Source organism: Morus notabilis, unplaced genomic scaffold (assembly GCF_000414095.1).
Source record: "Morus notabilis unplaced genomic scaffold, ASM41409v2 Scaffold306, whole genome shotgun sequence".
Classification (NCBI taxonomy): Eukaryota; Viridiplantae; Streptophyta; class Magnoliopsida; order Rosales; family Moraceae; genus Morus; species Morus notabilis.
The window spans coordinates 220,618-239,122 of record NW_010359946.1 but is presented as its reverse complement, the minus strand read 5'-3'; the positions used below and the strand labels follow the sequence as shown (position 1 = coordinate 239,122).

Sequence of the window (18,505 nt, the reverse complement as noted above, 5' to 3'; positions counted from 1 at the left end):
TTGCTGGGAAACATGGGTGGCCTATTTATTTCATGATCACAAGCTCAACTAACGAAAGTCGAGTCCATTGTAACATTACATACAGTACTTCGATATAGACATAAACAAAAAGCCCAGATAATTAACTTTCTCATCATAGAGAAAACTAGTTTAATACCAGAAAGCCACCATTTCTTTTTCCTCCATATCATACTCAGTAGACAGGCATTTGTAAGTGAGAAACATCCGAGAAATGAGTTTCATCGTACCAATATTTCATGTTATCTCCATAGCTGACCTCCAACATGTCACAGTACCTCTTGTAGTACCCAATGCTATTAGTGATTAAATCACTACTCTTTTGTCCAGAATTTCCATGGATTATGTGACCAAGGACTTGACTAGTTTCAGAGTTGGCATTGACAATAATATCGTGGCAAGAAGGCTTGTTGTTGTGCTGAATCATCCAAAACCATATCGCTGTCTTGAATGATACAACAGCGTCTGTTGCCACTAAATCTGGAGTTTTTATCAAATCTATCCCAAGAGCTTCTCCAACAAATCCGTAGTTGTCTTGTAGTGTATGAAAGTGTGATCATTAATATGTGAAATATATGAAATCCAACAAAAAATTAAAACAAATATTCTACGACAACCTTTTTCTTTTCTTTTTTTTTTCTTCTTTTACTTTGTTTTTTTGGAGATTTCTACCGGACCTGGAAAATGACTACCGGAAGATCTCTATATATATGTCAATCGTCAAATCTGAAAATTGTCATTTTTTCATTTTTGTGTATTTTAATGTAATTTTAATCAGATTTAACAGTCAGAAACATGTAGTACCGCTTTTCTACCGTAAAAGGATCCTCTTTTTTCTAATATGGATGAAAAACAACAATAATAGTAAAACTCCAACATGCGTATTTTAACTAGCAAACGATTGTTATTCAACAAAAAACACTTCCATGTTCCATAGCTCTGTGGATCTATTAAGATTCTAAGGAATCATAATTTTACTTCTCATAGAAAAATTTAGCTTATAAGATAATTTTGAAGATGTTTCATAATTCAATTTCTGTAAAGGAAGTAATTGTTTTCGAGGTATATATCAGTACTTACTGAGTGAGCTGGATTGGTCCACGACTGTAATACTTTTTTCCAGAAGCACATGCCCAATTAGAAGATGTACAATAATCATTCTCAACGCCACTAGTGGTCGTATTAATATGACAGTAACCCCACGCATATGGATCCAGTGAATCAGACTCTCGTCCTACAGCACAACATACAACTAAATTATGTATATATGTAGATACAAATTCGAACGTAAACTTCCTATAAAATAACAGGATAATTTAGCTTAGACAACAATTCGTACACTTGTAGATCACACTGTTAAAGATTTTATCCACCGGCTAAAATAACAATAATTAACACTAGCGAAGATTTTCAACTGTAAAAATTCCCTAAACTATATAATAATTATAGTAACAAACCTGTGGTAGCTTGAGAAGTTTGAGCAAGAAAAGCTGCGAGCTCCCTCTTACGAGTAGCGACATCACCAGTATTACAGAAATCGGAAAATGACGCAGCAGCAGTTATGAGAGCATCATAACTGTAGAAGCCCTGGCTAGGGCAATCTTTCCGGTGCTTAAACATTTCATCAAAAAGCGATTCACTGATGATCTCACTAACAGCATTATTATTATCAATATTGTTTAGGAGTAGAGAACGAGCCCAACACTGGTAATCACAATTTCCTCCTTGACAGTAACCGGCGGAGCCGCCACACCACCCATGAATGCTGCAGCATCTTCCCTGTGAACAGCCAGGATTGCCATATTTTGGTCCACAATGGTGATCGGATCTTTCACAATAGACAGAGACAATACCAAATAAAAAAACAGTGGATAAGATGGTGAGAGTGGCCACCTTCATTGTTTTTTTTCTTTTTCTTTTTTTTTAGGAGGAAAAGTTGGTTGTTTGTGTGCTCAATGAAAGAGATTTAGTGGGTATTTATAGGGTTTCTAAGTAGTGGAATATGCTTGCTTCTGTGCATGTATATATTATTCAGTCTCTTGAAATAATAATAAAATATTTATCCGTTTGTCGTATGGCCTTTATTTATTTTTTTCTGTTTTGGTATCAATAATTGCCTTTTTTTACCTATCTCTAAAGTGATGATAGTAACACTTCAAAAAATCCTCCCCAAAAAGAAAATAATAATAACACTTGAGTACAAGAAAATTGACATTCTTCAACCAAAACAAAATAAAAAATTTGATCGCCGAAATTTTCTGCCACCAAAGTTTTGGCAACCAAATAGTTTTGGTAGTAGAAATGTTTGACGATCAACTTTTGTGTATTTGCGTTAAATGTTTTGGTTGCAGAATAACTATTTACTTGTATAGTGCTTCTAAAAAATGTACGGAGAAGTTAAATAAAAAGAAGATAATATCTCGTCAGGAGAATTCCACGCTAGGGTAGGACAATATTTTGAACAATAAAATTATATAGAAGCACATAATATTTGTATCATACTATTTTTTTTGGAGGAAAATATGCAAATTTTATTAAGCCAAATTCAGCCACAATAAACGGAGATACAACTCCATATCTAACCGCGGCATCCGAGTTGAGCTTCAAATTAAGGCTCCCAATTAAGTTTCTTTTTTCTTTTTTTTTTTTTGTCTTTTTGCTGGATTAAGTTATCCATTTTTTCTTGTCATATTGCTAATCTGTTTGTATTTTCTTTTATATCACCTATAATTATTAAATAATAAACGTACAATACGACTTGATTAACGCTTTTTACACTCCCCAAGTAATTTCTTCATTCAACGAGAATTCTAGGTACGTTGGATCTCACCAAGTGGCAAGGGCCAAGGGTTTTTTTTTTTTTTACAATATTGTATCTGTTAGGTTCATATGTTCTTTTTTTCTTATCTATTTTTGTGTCTCTCTAATAATAACATGTCACGTCATGATATTTTAATTAACATAATAAATATCTTTAATTAACGTGTTATTTTAATTGACGTATCACAATATAATTAAAATGACATGAAAAAAGACACAATAGTTAGTTTTGTCGACCTATTTTCTTTTTTATTTATGGACCTATTTTCTTTTATATTTATGGGGTCCTTTTACATTAGGGGCACTGTGCATTTTTTACTGAAAGTGCTAAATTATCTGAGTATTAATGCTAAGGAAATTAGCAACAAAGCTAATAACATTAGATAATTTTGCTAGAATTGCTTCCCAACCGGGAAACAGCGAAGCAACAAAGCTATCGTATGTTAAGGAACGCGAATTTTTTGGTGGTAATTGCTCACTTAATTTTTGCTCCATTTTCATAGAATCCTTTAACAACAACAAAAGGCATCGATGTTCTGACCGAAATTTATATATGGTTATTCCTCTGATAGAACGGTTTCCCTAACATAAAATAAAAGGAAAATGTAAGACCTGAAATGTAACAGTAACTTTAAATAGATATATCACTAATATTAATGTTACGTCATTTTAACTGTAATTTACGTTTTTCTACTTGTTACATTGAAGGGACCATCTCATCACCAGTGCGACATAGACAAACCATATATACGCACACATACATACTAATTAAGACATATTTATCTTCAGTAGCCAAAAATATCTAGCTGCAGACATCATTATTATCAGAGGCGAAATATATATATATATATATATATAGATAATGCAGACATCATTCCCAGCACTCTTCCTTGTCCCAGACCGTGTTAATTATTAAGGTTTCGGTTTTTTAGAGAACGTTTGGTTTATGTATTCTTTCAAGATAATGATTCAGAATTATTCTCATTTTATGTGTATTTTTTATGAGAGAAAACATTATAAAGAATCATGAATCACGATTTAGAATTAGAGATGAATATAAGAAACAAACGTCCCCTTAATCTCGGATGACTAATGTGTTTAAAATTCAATATTGTTGTCCTCACTTGGCCGCAGTATGGAAAGGTTCTCCCCATCCATTAGTTATTATTTTCTTTTCACTTTTTCTTAATTTTTAGGTATTTTTGGTCTGCTATTCTTTTAAAAAGTTATATTTTTATTTTGAGTTGAGCTTCAGCATTAGCTTCTTTTTCTTTAAAACTTGTATTTTTCTTTTTTATTGAAGTTGGGTGAAAAAGTTCGTGCTGGATAGATTTTTGAAAGGTTTCAACTTATTCAGAATGCTCTAAAAAAATTATGTGCTCCAATACAATGATAATGATTTTGTTATAATTGACATTAAAAGGTATGAAAGTAAGATATTCGATATTTTTTTTTATTTTGTACTCTAATCCTGAATACTATTCCAAATGCTATATTTATTTATTTGTCATTATTAATTAATAACCTTTTTACATCAAAAAATTGATTATTAAACTTTAAAATTTGTAAAACTTATTATAATATATTTTACAATGATACAATGTACATCAACTAATAACAATTAAATATCAAAACTTATTTTATGTTATACTTAGTGTTATATTTTACATCAACTATAAAGTATGTATTAAATTTAGAACAAAAAATGCCATCAAGTGTGGTGATTTTTTAACTCAAATATTAAAATTTATCATTGACACAATAATTGAGCAGCGAGTTAAAGATACTTTAGGGTCCGTTTAATTCGCTGATTTTAATTTTTAATTCGAGTTTATATGTGACTTTATGTGAAAACTTTTTACTGTAGCAAAAAATTAGATGTGACTGTTTTTAAAAACTTTTTATTATAACAAAACTCAAATTTTAAACTCGAATCGATAAAATGAAGGGACCTTAATTATTTCCTCTCATGATTAATATATCTTTTAATTAAATTATACACTTGCTTTTCAGCTGACTCAGACTCCACCTCTCATTGATGGATAATACAGCCTCCTTTCTTGTTTTTGTTCAACTTTAACAGGATTCATTCGTTAACCAACCAAGCACTGGTCGCCAACAATATATATGGCCGCCATTCTTCTTTTTTTTTTTTTCTCCTCTCATTCTTATAATTAATGTGTTAATAATAAATTTAATATTTATTGAGTGTAAAAACACTCTGTAATGTAGTGTTTTGCCACTAAATATAGTATACGATAAATTTATCATTAGATTGTTATTAGTTAAAAATTGTATTTTTTTTATTTAATCATTGTAACATTTATATTTTTAAATTATTTTAAAATTAAAAGTTTATTTTTGTAACTTTTAAAATTTAATGATTATAGTAAAAATTAAATTTAGCATTTGAATTAACATTATACATTAGAGTACAATAAAAATAACATATCCAATATACTATTATTATATTTTTTTAATACTAAATATAAAATTAACATTAATATTTATATGGGACATGATGTTAACAATTATAAAAGATAACTAATCTAACCTAACTAATTATAGCGACGCGAAAAAAAAAAAAAACGATAGTCTAATATAAGAAAATTTATTCAATTATAGAGTAGATAAAATTTATTGTAATCACTCATCACGAGAATAATAGTAAAAAGAGAAGTCTACTAAAGAGTCCAAAATAACAATGCTTTTTCTTCCCTTCTCTTTTTGACATGCCATTTGTCTTCATTATATATTCTTTTTGTCAAAACGATTGTTGATGACTGTTTAATATTTTTAGGCCTCTTTCACTTTGTAGATTTGAGTTCAGAGAATTTTTTACTGTAGTAAAAAAAATTAAATGTGATATTTTCTAAAAAATTTTTATTGTAAAAACTTAAAATTAAAAACTCAAATTGATAAAATAAACGAGACCTTAATTACTAGTTGGTCAGGACTTTCTATCAAAAATAATAATGAACCATTATTGTATTTATTCATGATTATAGAGCAATACAAGTAGGCCAGTTGTGTTTAAAGAATTGGCGCGCCACACCGGCTTTTGGCCACTTGTGTATAATCAATGTTTGTTCTTATATTAGCTAGTGGGCCAGGGCGGCTATTGAGTTGCTGTGACAAAGTCTTCCATGAAAGATAAATTTGACAATATCCTCCCGGATTTCGAAAGATATCTATTGCGTCCTCTGATATATAAATATATATATATATATAAATTGTCTCCGACGCTTAAAAATGTCTGATTAGTTAAGTATTTGTATAATTATATATAAATTATGTATATTTATACGTAAATTATTTATATTTACATGTAAAATTTTGTATATTTAACATGAAATATAATAAATTAATTAATATACATATTTTCATACTATGTGTTCATTAATTGCTATAAAAAATACATATTTTGATGATTAATATATATTATCGTTTCTTATAACTTAACATACATAATTTATATGTAAATATACACAATTTACATGTAAATATACACGATTACATAATTATACAAATGTTATATAAATATACACAATTTACTTATAAATATATACAATTCATATATAATTATACAAGTGTCTAACTGAAACACTTTCTGAGTGTCTTACCAGAAATCTTATCTATATGGATGACATCTTTTATTTCTTCCATGACTTTCACTGATTAGTCAACTTATTAATAGTATGAGTTTTTATTGGTACATCTCTGAATAAAAATATACTATTATTTTTAATATAAATTTAATAATTAAAAATAAAGAATCCGGTAATTTATTTTTTTATATTTAAATTGTTTGTTCTTACATTAGCTAGGCGGCTATTGAGTTGCTGTGACAAAGTCTTCCGTGATTGATAAATTTGACAATTAGATCCGTTCATTTTAATAATTTGAGTTTTATTACAATAAAAATTTTTTAAAAACAGTCATATTTAACTTTTTTATTACAGTAAAAAGTTCTCACATAAAATTACATCTCAACTCGTATTAACGAACTAAACAGACTCATAACATCTTTTATTTCTTCCATGACTTTATCCGGTAAATCTAATAGTGCCAATTTCTCACTGTTAGATTTTTAATTAAAAATATATATATAATAGATAATTTTTAAAATAAATTTAACAGTTAAAAAATAAAAAATTATTGATAATTTATTTTTTTTATATTTAAATTCATCTATTATTTTGATGGAATTGCTTAAATGGTGTATTTTATCCGCCTCAAACTATCTCACTTTTATCAAGATGCTACTTGCATTTTAAAACGTATTTGCTGTACTCCAGCTTCAAATTCCGCCCCCTTTCATTTAGATTTTATAACCCTTTTTAACTTTAATAAAAAGAAAATTACTAGAATAATCATTATTTTTCGTCATTTTATTATATATGTCATAACAAAATATTTTGATAGAATACGAAAAATATCCCATAAAAATTTTAGTAGATTAGAATATCAAAGATATCCTACTTATAAATGAAAATTTTAAAATTAATGACAAAAATAAAATAGTGTTATATATTCCCTTGTTACCTTCCCTATACGCTAGGAAAACCACGCAGCAACAGATTTCCTCTTTGATAGATGTTTAGATCTAACCCACCCACCACATATACTGGGCGAGTGGGTGGTAGATCGAGAATTTAGGGGTCGGGTTGAACTTGACTCAGGCCTGCCGTGCTTAAAACAAGACAAAAATGAAAATAAAATATTGCATGTGCTCAGACATACGGTGTCGTTTTACTTTTATATGTATAATGTATAGTTGAACCCATAGCAACTTCAAGTTTTTTGGGTTAGACAAATTTGAATTAATTAAATGTATTTAGTTGTGAAATTTATTGTGATTTGAGTTTAAATTGCAAACTTATCAAAAACTAGGGTAACTTTTTGAAACCTTGATTGATAACCATGATTAATTAAGGACCCGTTTAGTTAGTTGATTCGAGTTTTTAATTTGAGTTGAGATGTGACTTTATAGGATAACTTTTTACTGTAATAAAAAAGTTAGATGTGACTATTTCTGAGAGTTTTTTATTATAATAAAACTCAAATCGGTGAAATGAACAGGACCTAAAGCTCTACTACTACTAGACAAATGTTGCCAATTACTAAAGGCCACGTCATCAAATTCACTCTCTCATACCAATCAGAAAATAGTATCCCCTCCTCTTCTCTCCATACATTGTCGCCGTTCTCTCCATATATTGGCGTTATGAGTTGAGATGTGACTTTATAGGAGAGCTCTGCCTTGGACACGGTACTGTACTTGGAATGCTCTTGAAGAGCTGAGTCTGAAACTGTGCCGAAATACACCACAAAATTGTTTGTTTGGTTCCAAAAATTTGATAAACTCAGTGTAATCCATTTCAAAAAAAAATTTTATAAAACTTTTTGCTCCCATGATGCTATTATAACAACTGGAATATTAATTTTTGAGTTAATCTCATATGAAAGTTGAAATTCCGATATAAAGATTCTGATATAAACTTTTCACCATCTAAGAGTTGAAACCAATGGATCATATTGGAGTATTGAATCTCGTTGAATTGCTGAAAGGTTGTAAAAGATTCAGGTGTAAATAAGTCTTCATGGTGAAACGCTACTCAAATGGCAATGTCGAGTAATATGAGACCAAACTTGTTGCCAAAAATTTTACTTAAAAGGACAACGATGACTATAAAGAGACTTTTTTCCTGTAGCTCATTGTTGTGACTCAAAGCTTTCACCGATTTAAGTTTTGCTACAGTAAAAAATTCTCAAAAACAGTCACATCTCACTTTTTTACTACAGTAAAAAATTCTCAGAAACAGTCACATCTTAATTCAAATTAAAAACTCGAATCAGCGAACTAAACAGATCCTAAATGCATATAAAAATCACTTTTTAAAATGGATATTTTTAAAGGAAGAAGATTATACGGAGTAACTCTAGGATTTTTCAGTTGAAGAAAAGGAATACATAATGCGTAAATTTAAGAAGTCAATATTAAAGAAGTCTAAAAAAGGGGGTCATTGGAGGGTTGCAAACAAAATATTGAGATGCTTGTAAAATATGAAAGATCACATGTTCTTTTATAGAATATTCGACAATTTTAAGGTGAATAGATATTTCTTATTTAGATTTTCCTAGACGTATTGATACCAAAAAAATCAACATTTGCCTAGTTGTTCCTTTTAGCTAGAGGAGCAATCTCATAGAAAAATGTTAAATAATTTCTCATTGTTGTCGTAGTGCATTTAATTAGTGGATTCGTGTCATGATTAGAATCATGATTTAATATAGTATTTTTTTTTATAAAAAAATACACGTAAATCGAGAATAAATCTGAATCATGATTTTAAATTTATAAACTAAACGTCGACGTTACTGCAGAAGAATTTGAGACTACTGTTATGGTCACGGAGCTTCATTTTAGGACTTAGAATTGTCAGTGGTATTGTCTAGCTTGCTAAAATTGTGATCATTACGTAGCAGTCTTCTTTTAAAAACAAAATGACGAATATTCAAAGTGTTTTAAACCTGTGAATGTGAAAAACTTTTTCGTTAAAGAAGAGTTTCACAAATAAAGAGTGTCCACCTAGCACATTAGCACCACCCTTACTATTACGGATCTCATTAACAAAATGATTGCTACCAAAAACATTTATTAATCAACATGTCAGAGAATGGGCATGATTTCAGTATTGACGTTATATTGAAGCTCTTTGATTTTTTATGTTTTTGATATTCTGAGCTCATTTGCGCATTATACATCTTAGTATATTTCGTCGGTGTTTATATATTAATGTGTCACAAAAGCATTATCGTTAGACCATTATTATACTTTCCGTTACAATCATTTTGAATATAGAACTGATATTTCGATGCATGGAAGATATTCTATTGAAATGATAGCATACAACTGCTGTGATCTTTATTAATTAGTTGTTCCTTAATAGTTATATATGATGTGACCAATAAAAGAAAGGATTAGCTTTATAATATGCCCCTTATGTTTTGTTATTAGAAGTAATTATACAAACTGATCACTTTTATATTGAGAATTTGTCACTAATACGATTATTTTATAGATATTGAGATAATATTATTTCAAATATACTCTTTTTGGGTGGGTGATTATGGGTGGTTAACAAAAAATAAAAATATCGTTATGGGTTATTTTATAGATTTATGTGCATTATCACAACTTGTGGACGTCCATTTTTTCTAACTCGTGTATAATAAACATATATGTAAGGACAAATTACATTTATTTCTCTTTCAACTATAAGTGTTTGAACAAAATATTTCATAAACTTTAAAAGTAATAAATTTTCTCTTTGAACAATTCACCGTTAGCACGCGTCCTTTTTTTTTGCCCTTTAATTAAATTTTGAACGTTAAGTGCCATATGAAAGTCTTTGAAGCATTTAATTTTATTCTATTCTAAAATAACAATTTTGCCCATATAGATTCGGCAATCTCACCCGATCAAAAACATCTCAACCCTCACTCTCTTTCCTCTCCCATTCCCGTGCACAACCACCAATCTCCGGCAAGTATTCCGGCGTCCATTTTCGACATCTCTCGGCTCATCAGAAAGCCCTCGTCGAGCCGAGTCTTGATTAGCATCTTGCGGCTGCCAACTCCGCTGGATGAAGGCACACTTTCCGGCCGAAGTTCTGAAAAACTTAAAACTTCTAATGGCCATAACTTTTCCGTCTGACCTTCGATCGGAGTGATTCCGGTCTCTATGAACTCAGAGTGATGAGAGGAACAAGACCCACCCAAAGTTTGTCATTGATTCCCTCCGAAAAAGCTTCACCGCAATCGCCCTCCATGGCCGCCACACCTCCTCTTAAAAAACCGCAGTCCAAACGGTGGTGAAGTGCACCGCCCTCATCATTTCACTCAGAATCCATAAATGAGTCAATCCCGACCAGTAGCCGCCGCCATCCTCACCGATTTGCATGGATTTGAAGTTGCCGCCGCCGCTCGCCGTGGAGGAGTTTGATTTCGTCGATTTTGGTTGCCATTTCTCATGTCGTTAGTGTCAAAACACTCAAAAGTAAGTGGGTAATAAAAGCCCCAACTCAACTTCTCCGATCTGTCTCAAAAATCGAGAACCAAGTCACTAGAAACTGAGAACCAAGTCATCAGAAACCGAGAACCAAGTCGGGAAATTTGAATGGATTTTGTCCTATTTCTAACACAACACAGTAAATTACTTTTTTGCCCTTAAAATGAGAGTCACATGTCATTCACGTGGCACTTAACGTTCAAAATTTAACCGAGGGGGTAGAAAAGGGGGACTCGTGCTAACGGCGAATTGTTCAAGAGGAAAATTTATTATTTTTAAAGTTTATGAGGCATTTTATTCAAACGCTTATAGTTCAGAGGGAATAAATGTAATTTGTCCTATATGTAATTAACTCTTGTGATTAAACCATTAAGTTAGATAATGTTATATAGGCCAAGTGAGAGAATGTTTAGATATTAGGTGGCTTTTTTTTTTTGCAATATCTATATTTATTTAAATTATAATAATTGTTTAATAATATTTTATGTGGTAAAATTCTTTTTGTGAGTTGAAAAAGTTAATGGTTTCTTATTATGGAACATTTTTGGAATGTTTGTTTCGTGTGTTTTTTTTTCACAAAAAAAATTAAATTTTAAAAATTAAAATCATGAATCATGATTTTAAATTCATAAACCAAACTTTCTATTAAGTAGGAGATTTGACATATATCTAACTGGTTCTTTTAACCCAAGTATTGTACGTTCTCTCTCCATGGGTAAAACGCTTGTCAAACTCTAGTCAAGGGAAAGAAACCCAGTTTATCAAAATTGCCTTTCTACAATCTGAATTTCTTCAAGAAACCCTTCATAGATCGAGGCTGGTCTGCTCTCAATTATGACATTGTGAAACCATATTGTTCCAAGACCTTTGGATTTTATGATTTGTTCACTATTAGGATTTGATTCGCATAACTAACATTTGACTCATTGCTTATTAATTCTGTTGCCTTCATATTAATATTCCTACTCCAAATATATTGCCACCTAGTCTTACACTTGAAATGAAATACTTTCAATTGAGATCCATTCAGATTAAAAAAAAAAAAAAAGAGAGAGAGAGATCTATTGAAAGATGTATCCATAGATAATTTCTGAGTTGAAATCATCCTGACTTTTATCCAGTAGGATTAAAATTTATATAAACTTAATCCATCCAACTGCTGAAGGATTTACATTTTACAGAAACTGTTGCCTTTTGTTAACGGGTGTTTTATTTTTCATATAGTTTTGCTTGGACATGTGATGTGAATGCATAACTTTGGACTCGGTGTTGACACTTAAGAAAACTCGGGTTCTTGCTTGTCTAGCGCGCAGGTTGCGTGGCCGCTGCTCTCCTCATGTGGCCGAGTGTTTAGCCTCACGAGAAGGTATCGTTTGGCGCGAGTCATGGGTCAGAGGTTCATTTGGTAGAGAGACGGATGCTATTAATGTCATTAGAGGTCCGAGTTCGGAGAAATGCTTTGAAGATGCTGGTTTAGTTTAAGATGTCAAAAGATTAGTGTATAATGCTGTAGGTGGGTATGTTACAGCAGACCTGGCTTATTAATAAAACTCTGTTTTTCCATAAATAAAAAAACAAAAGAAAATTCAGGTTCGAGCAAAAAATAAATAAATAATAATGAAAAATCTAGAATATTAACAATTCGTACACAAAAACATACTTTTTATAGTTGTCGTAGACGTAACCTAATAGTAATTTCGCACCTGACTCTATCATAAGGTGACGAGTTCGAATCTCCCCACTGCCAAGTTACATTGTTATAAAAAAATGGAAAATGAATGCCTTTAATCGTATAGGACAGCTTTCATCACCAGAACCAACAAAAGGTTGCCGTACATCTCTGGTAAGCCTAGATACTCATCTCTTCCCAAATTAGCATGTTCCAGTTTCATAACCGTATAATTAAAGAATAAAAGGGACTATATCCGACTCCAAAATTGGAAAACCTCGACAGGTAAAATTTCTTTTTTAATATACAGATATCCTCCTGAACTAAGTGAACCCAAGTTTAAAACTAGAGCTTTACATCAAAACCTACAATTTTCAGAAGGCAAGAAACTACGACTTTTGTCATGTACGTGAACGAGGCTCATGCTTATGCATACGAAGTTCTCTTCACTAATATTGTAAAAATATAATTTTCATGTCTTACACGTTCTTAGCAGGACACGATAATACAGTTACGAACACATTCACATTGTCGTGTCGTCAGATATACATATTCTTATATGGTGGATTAAATTTATCTCCTATCCCATTACAATATGAGGTAATACATTTTCAACTTTTAAAGTAAAATACCTAACCCAAAGCGGAGTCAATATTTTTAGCACCTTTACGCATCCTCCTTCATGAGCAGTTTGTGTCGTAACTGGCAAGCCCCAACAATTCTGGACCTTCGAGTCGAGGGTTGTTCTCAAAGCTACATCAATGGAACAAAAGAAGTTAGTCTTGAAATTATCATATTCAGTTTAAAAGATTCAATTTCATGAAAAGACGAGAAAATGTTGAAGTGCAGAGAACATCATTTTAAGACGTATAATTCATAAGTGGTAACATACAAATAGTTTCATGTACTTGTGATAACAGGTTTTTGTTTATCACATACAAATATATTGAATAATCGTACAAAATCGAGGACTATTATATTGCCTAAGGTGTGTCCTCACACCACAACTCTTTGTTTTACAACCGATCACTCAAATAATCATGATTAGCCAAATAAACGAAATAGCTCCAACATATTGCCTAAGCCCCTTTCACTTTTCATTCAGAAATTATTATATTCAACAGTAGCTTATAGCTCAAAATAGCTCATAACACAAAATAGAAGTTGCATTTATAAACTCTCGTACCATACAAGGCTCAAATATTCAATAAAGTTCCCCCAATATTTTTCGATAGCACTACCTTCGATACCACTCTTATGCACATATTGTTTTGCTTTCGATGTAATTTACATTGCAAATACAAATTTCTATGTTAATAAACAAACAAATCTACAATCAACATCGTAAGGTTGGAAGGTGATCGGAATGAGGAAGCAACAAATTTAAAATAAAACATATATTTAACATATTGAATGCATAACTTGGCCACAGCAAGAAAGACCGTGAACTGGTAGTTCGAAGTCCACGAGAGAAAAAATGAGGCTTTCCAGAACACATATGCAAGTCACATGCACAAAGATGTCCAATTAAAGCAGGAAGTATTGTGCAACTTTAGAAGAAAGTCGTCCTTCCTCCTTTTGTAGGAACAAAAATAAAATAAAACAGTAAATTGCCATTGCTTTTTCTATGGGATAGTAATGGAGAGCAAAAACTAAAGAACCTACTTGTTTAATGGAATGTGCTCAAATGGTCCAGTGGTCGGAATTGTTCCACATAAATCATTGTTTGAGACGTCCCTGGAAAATAGATCATTTCAAGACCATGAATAGCGTACCAATATTATCAGGAGGATATTTTCGACTGGGAAAGAGAGGGGAAAAAAGAATTCACAAGAACCACTTACACAACTTTGAGGCTTGAAATACCAACGAGCTCCCTCGGAACTGGTCCAGTCAAACGGTTGTCATTCAGCCGTCTGAAAATTAAAGAAAATTGATAATGAGACAAAAGCAAGTACTAAATAGTGTAACAATGCTACATAACCCGGCATAGACATAAAGAGAGAGCCGAGAGGGGTGCCCCTTTGGTTACATAAAGATATGAAGACCGCTAATTAATCAGAGTTCAATACCAATTATTGTCATCGCTGGAACCCAGTAGAATCAACTTTAGAGAAGTTGCAAAATGCAACAATAAAAGAAACCCACCGAATGAACAGAAACCCACCCATGTTCATTCAGAAATCTAATTTAGGCTCCCAAGCAGATCATTTGACACATTTTTCAAGCAATCATAGAAAGTTTTGGAAAGAACATCAATTCATTTCAAAGCATGAATAAAAATCTAAGCGAGCACAACCTCAAAAATAAAAAAAAACGTATAATATAGATAAGCTGCTAGATTCAATTGTACTCACAAAAACACAAGAGATTTCAATTTTCCCAACAAGGGCGGAATGGTCCCCGAGATGTTGTTATTATACAAGTCCAAGCTGATGAGGCCTTTCAAGTTCCCAAGCTGAACTGGAATCGTTCCTTGGATGTTGTTTTTGTAAAGTTCCCTACATTATTAAAAGGCAAATTACTTACAGCAACAAACATTAATTGAAAGCAGTAAATCTTGCTATACAGAAGCAAATCCGCATGCAGAAATAACACACAAACTGATTATATTCACACTCAGGAACTCATCATGCAGGGAAGCATCAGTTGTATATCTGCATATAATTAAGAAATCTTGAAAAAAAAATCAAGAAATGTGAAGATAAGAAACATACAGGTATTGCAGATGCTCAAGTTTTCCGAGTTCAGGTACCAGATACCCCGACAAGTTTGAATTCCCCAAGTCCCTGCATATAATTAATTGGACACTGTCAGTAATGAAGAGAGAGAACATAAGCCATAAAAAAAAAAAAGTACAGCTAGCTAATCAAAACAAAACTTTAGAACGGGATGGATTAATAGATGTGATACAAGTGGCATAAAAGATATTACATCAAACGAAGCAGAAAATTTAGAAGAACATCTTAACTCAATCTAAATTTCAATTAAAAAATATGAAACAAATAAACGAAGTTGCTGTGAGGCTGATATTTATGTGGTGGGAGGAGTCCCAGAAAATTTTCATTAGACATCCAAAGAAAGATCAAATGATCCCTCAAAATGAGGAAAAATACAAAAAGCAATAAATTTATTTTATGATAATCAATAGTTCCGATTTTCACACTTTGCCCATCAAATATGTATTAAAGTTTAACCATAGCCCACAGTCCAAGTAGTATCATTACATTTCTTTAGGTGTGCATTGTTTTCGAGTCAGAAAGACACCTGCAACACCTTTTTTTTTTTTTTTTTTGAGAACTTGACACGCAAGGCCCCCATGGGAGATACTCAAAACGTGATGAAAGCAAAAGAACATGACCAAGTTTCTTAATTTGGCACACTGTACATATTTGAACACTTTGGGATTGATCTTCTTTTCACAATAGAATATTCAATAAGATCAAATAGTTCCAATTTCAGAATTCAAAGAACATAGCAAAAGGCAAAGAAGAAAAACATGGGAAGTTATATCAACAGACAAGATTCCTTTTAGTTTAAAGCACAAGTTAGGTGTAGGTGTGCGCGTCGTTGGGAAAAAAAAAAAGGGAGGGGGGGGATGAAATTCATCATCCAACTGTATTGTGTTTCAGTACTATGATTTACCATAGGAGAACTTCTGTTAACCATCTTCACACACCACAAGGTACAAAAAAATTTAAAACATTTCCTATAAGGTCATCAAACTCAAAACACCCAATCTGTAACAGTGTCCTGAAAGGATATCTGAATTCAATTTACCCACAATGCAACACAATAGCATACGAGTTAAATATATTGCACTGTGAAACGAGGGAGAATATATCTGTTGCAAGAAAAATCAGCAAGGACGATGCTGAAGAGGTGAACCACAGGTCAAACCTTCAAGGTCAAAGGAAATAAAACACTAGACTGTACACAGGCTAGCATCCTACTGTTCCAAATATCAAGCATAACAATATAATAGAGTCAAAACCATCATCAAAAATTCAAAAATAAATAGCTACAGAATTTTAAGAAAATAATAAAATGTATCACATTGAGGAAAAAAAAAAAAAGGAAAGAAAAGAAGAGCTCTAAAACTAAAACATCAACGCATAACCATTACCACCCAATTCACCAAAACCTTAAGGACGAAAGAATTAAAATCCTCAAATTCTCAGGTTTCCCAATCAGTCCCTATTAGCCCAACAAGGTTGTAGCCCCAATAAACATTTTCCACAGTTCCTTCTCATCAAAAAGAGCAAACCTGCTCAAATTTAGGCCCAATTTGGTAGTGATTCTTAGAGCCCAAAATCAATATTCTAGCCATCCACAGCTGAAATTTACGCTTGGTAAAAACCATAAAAAGTAATTCTTAAAGAATTTTTGAAAAATTTACAGCCAAAATAAAAGGCACCCCAAAAATAACTTTAATTTTTAGATTGGGCAACAATCTCCTTGCTTCCAATTATGAAACTTTCTAATACCCATAGTACTACCTACCAACTGGCCTTTAATCTCAAAACACGGGTTAAAGCTTTTTTTCTTTTGTGTAAAATCAGAATTTAACTGTTCATCAAACTTCTAGGGAAAGGAACTGTAAAGTTAATTATGACTCCCGACCTTATTACTAACATGATTCTCCTTTCTCACAACTAACTAAAGATTCGATTATCCAAAAGAATTTCACTTTACGACCTAATTCCAACAGTGAAAGGACGAATCGAGTCCAACCTCCACAAAGTACAAGACAATTCAATCAGATCGAACCGCGCTGACAATGGACCAAACTCAAAGAAGTAAAACATCTTCAAATCCAAAACAAACACAGAAACAAGTCCTAATGAACCGGTTCAAAAATTAAACAAAATATCACAAGAAATCGAGCCGAAACACAATCAAATATCACACACACACATATATACATACATATATATAGAGAGAGAGAGAGAGAAATGAATTATACACTCGAGTGACGCGATTATCCTGATTGCAAGTGATGTGGAACCAAGTGCAAGGGTTGACGAGAGTCGGATCCCAGCTCTGGAGGACGTTATTGGGATCGGAGAGGCTCCGTCGGAGAGTGTAAAGAGCGTCTCCCTCGGAGTTTCCATGAACGAGCGGAGCTAGGGTTAGGGAGACGCAGAGCGCGAACATCGACAACAAAGCCGAGGTCTTCGAGGTGGTCGCAGGAGTCGCCGCCGCCATTGTTGACCAGCGATTACCTCCCTCGCGAAGCGGAGATCGGTAGGATCAGCAGAGCTAGGTCTCGTTTCTTCTTCGCGCGGTGTTGAATGTTGTTTGGCGTGAGAGAAAATTTTGGGGAAGAGAAATGAGGAGAGGGGGATGAGGAAGGGAAAATGAATGGAATAATGAGAGAGAAAAGGTTGGGAGAGTCAAAAATGGAGAGAGAGAAGGTGTGATGGTGGAACAGAACTGGTGGGTGTTGTGGGAAAAAAGGCAAAGGAATCGGCTTTGGGAATGTCAAGAGTAAAACGTGGGGTGTGGGCGGCTTTTTAACTCAAAATTTCCATTCGTTGCATTTTGATTCTTCACTTTTTTTTCTTTTTTTTTTTTTAATCTTATTGGTGTCAACCTTTCGATCATTATGGGTTTACTACTGAGCTTTAAATTTTTTTTTTTATTTTGTTTCTTAAATTTTAATATAGCCTCATTTTCACGTGAGACAATACATAAATGTATTTTTCTCAACAATTAATAAAAACAAAAAAAGCCTAGTCTCTATATCCTTAAACTCTACATATGTTATTAAAAATTAATTTGATATTATAATTTTAAGTACATAGCAACATGTACTCAAACTTTAAAATGTACATATTTAATCTCTTCATAACACATCTCTAAATTTACCTCGCTTACATTGAAACGTCTTTTTTTTTTGGACTGAATTGTTGAATTGTAGT

At 32.2% G+C, this 18,505-nt stretch overlaps 2 protein-coding genes across 2 annotated transcripts; both read right to left on the bottom strand.

The window, feature by feature from the left end:
• LOC112091105 (mulatexin-like) lies at nt 1-1,985 on the bottom strand. Its single transcript, XM_024163941.1, has 4 exons — nt 1,476-1,985; nt 1,100-1,252; nt 918-923; nt 1-552 (listed from the first exon to the last, which is right to left on the bottom strand). The coding sequence occupies exons 1-4, from the start codon at nt 1,915-1,917 to the stop codon at nt 194-196; spliced, it is 960 nt and encodes a 319-aa protein (XP_024019709.1). The 5' UTR covers nt 1,918-1,985; the 3' UTR covers nt 1-193.
• Nucleotides 1,986-13,007: 11,022 nt separating this feature from the next.
• LOC21405333 (leucine-rich repeat protein 1) lies at nt 13,008-18,084 on the bottom strand. Its single transcript, XM_024163930.1, has 6 exons — nt 17,548-18,084; nt 15,299-15,370; nt 14,939-15,082; nt 14,426-14,497; nt 14,247-14,318; nt 13,008-13,334 (listed from the first exon to the last, which is right to left on the bottom strand). Exons 1-6 carry the CDS (start codon nt 17,787-17,789, stop codon nt 13,262-13,264), a joined length of 675 nt encoding a protein of 224 aa, XP_024019698.1. The 5' UTR covers nt 17,790-18,084; the 3' UTR covers nt 13,008-13,261.
• Between the last annotated feature and the right edge of the window lie 421 nt (nt 18,085-18,505).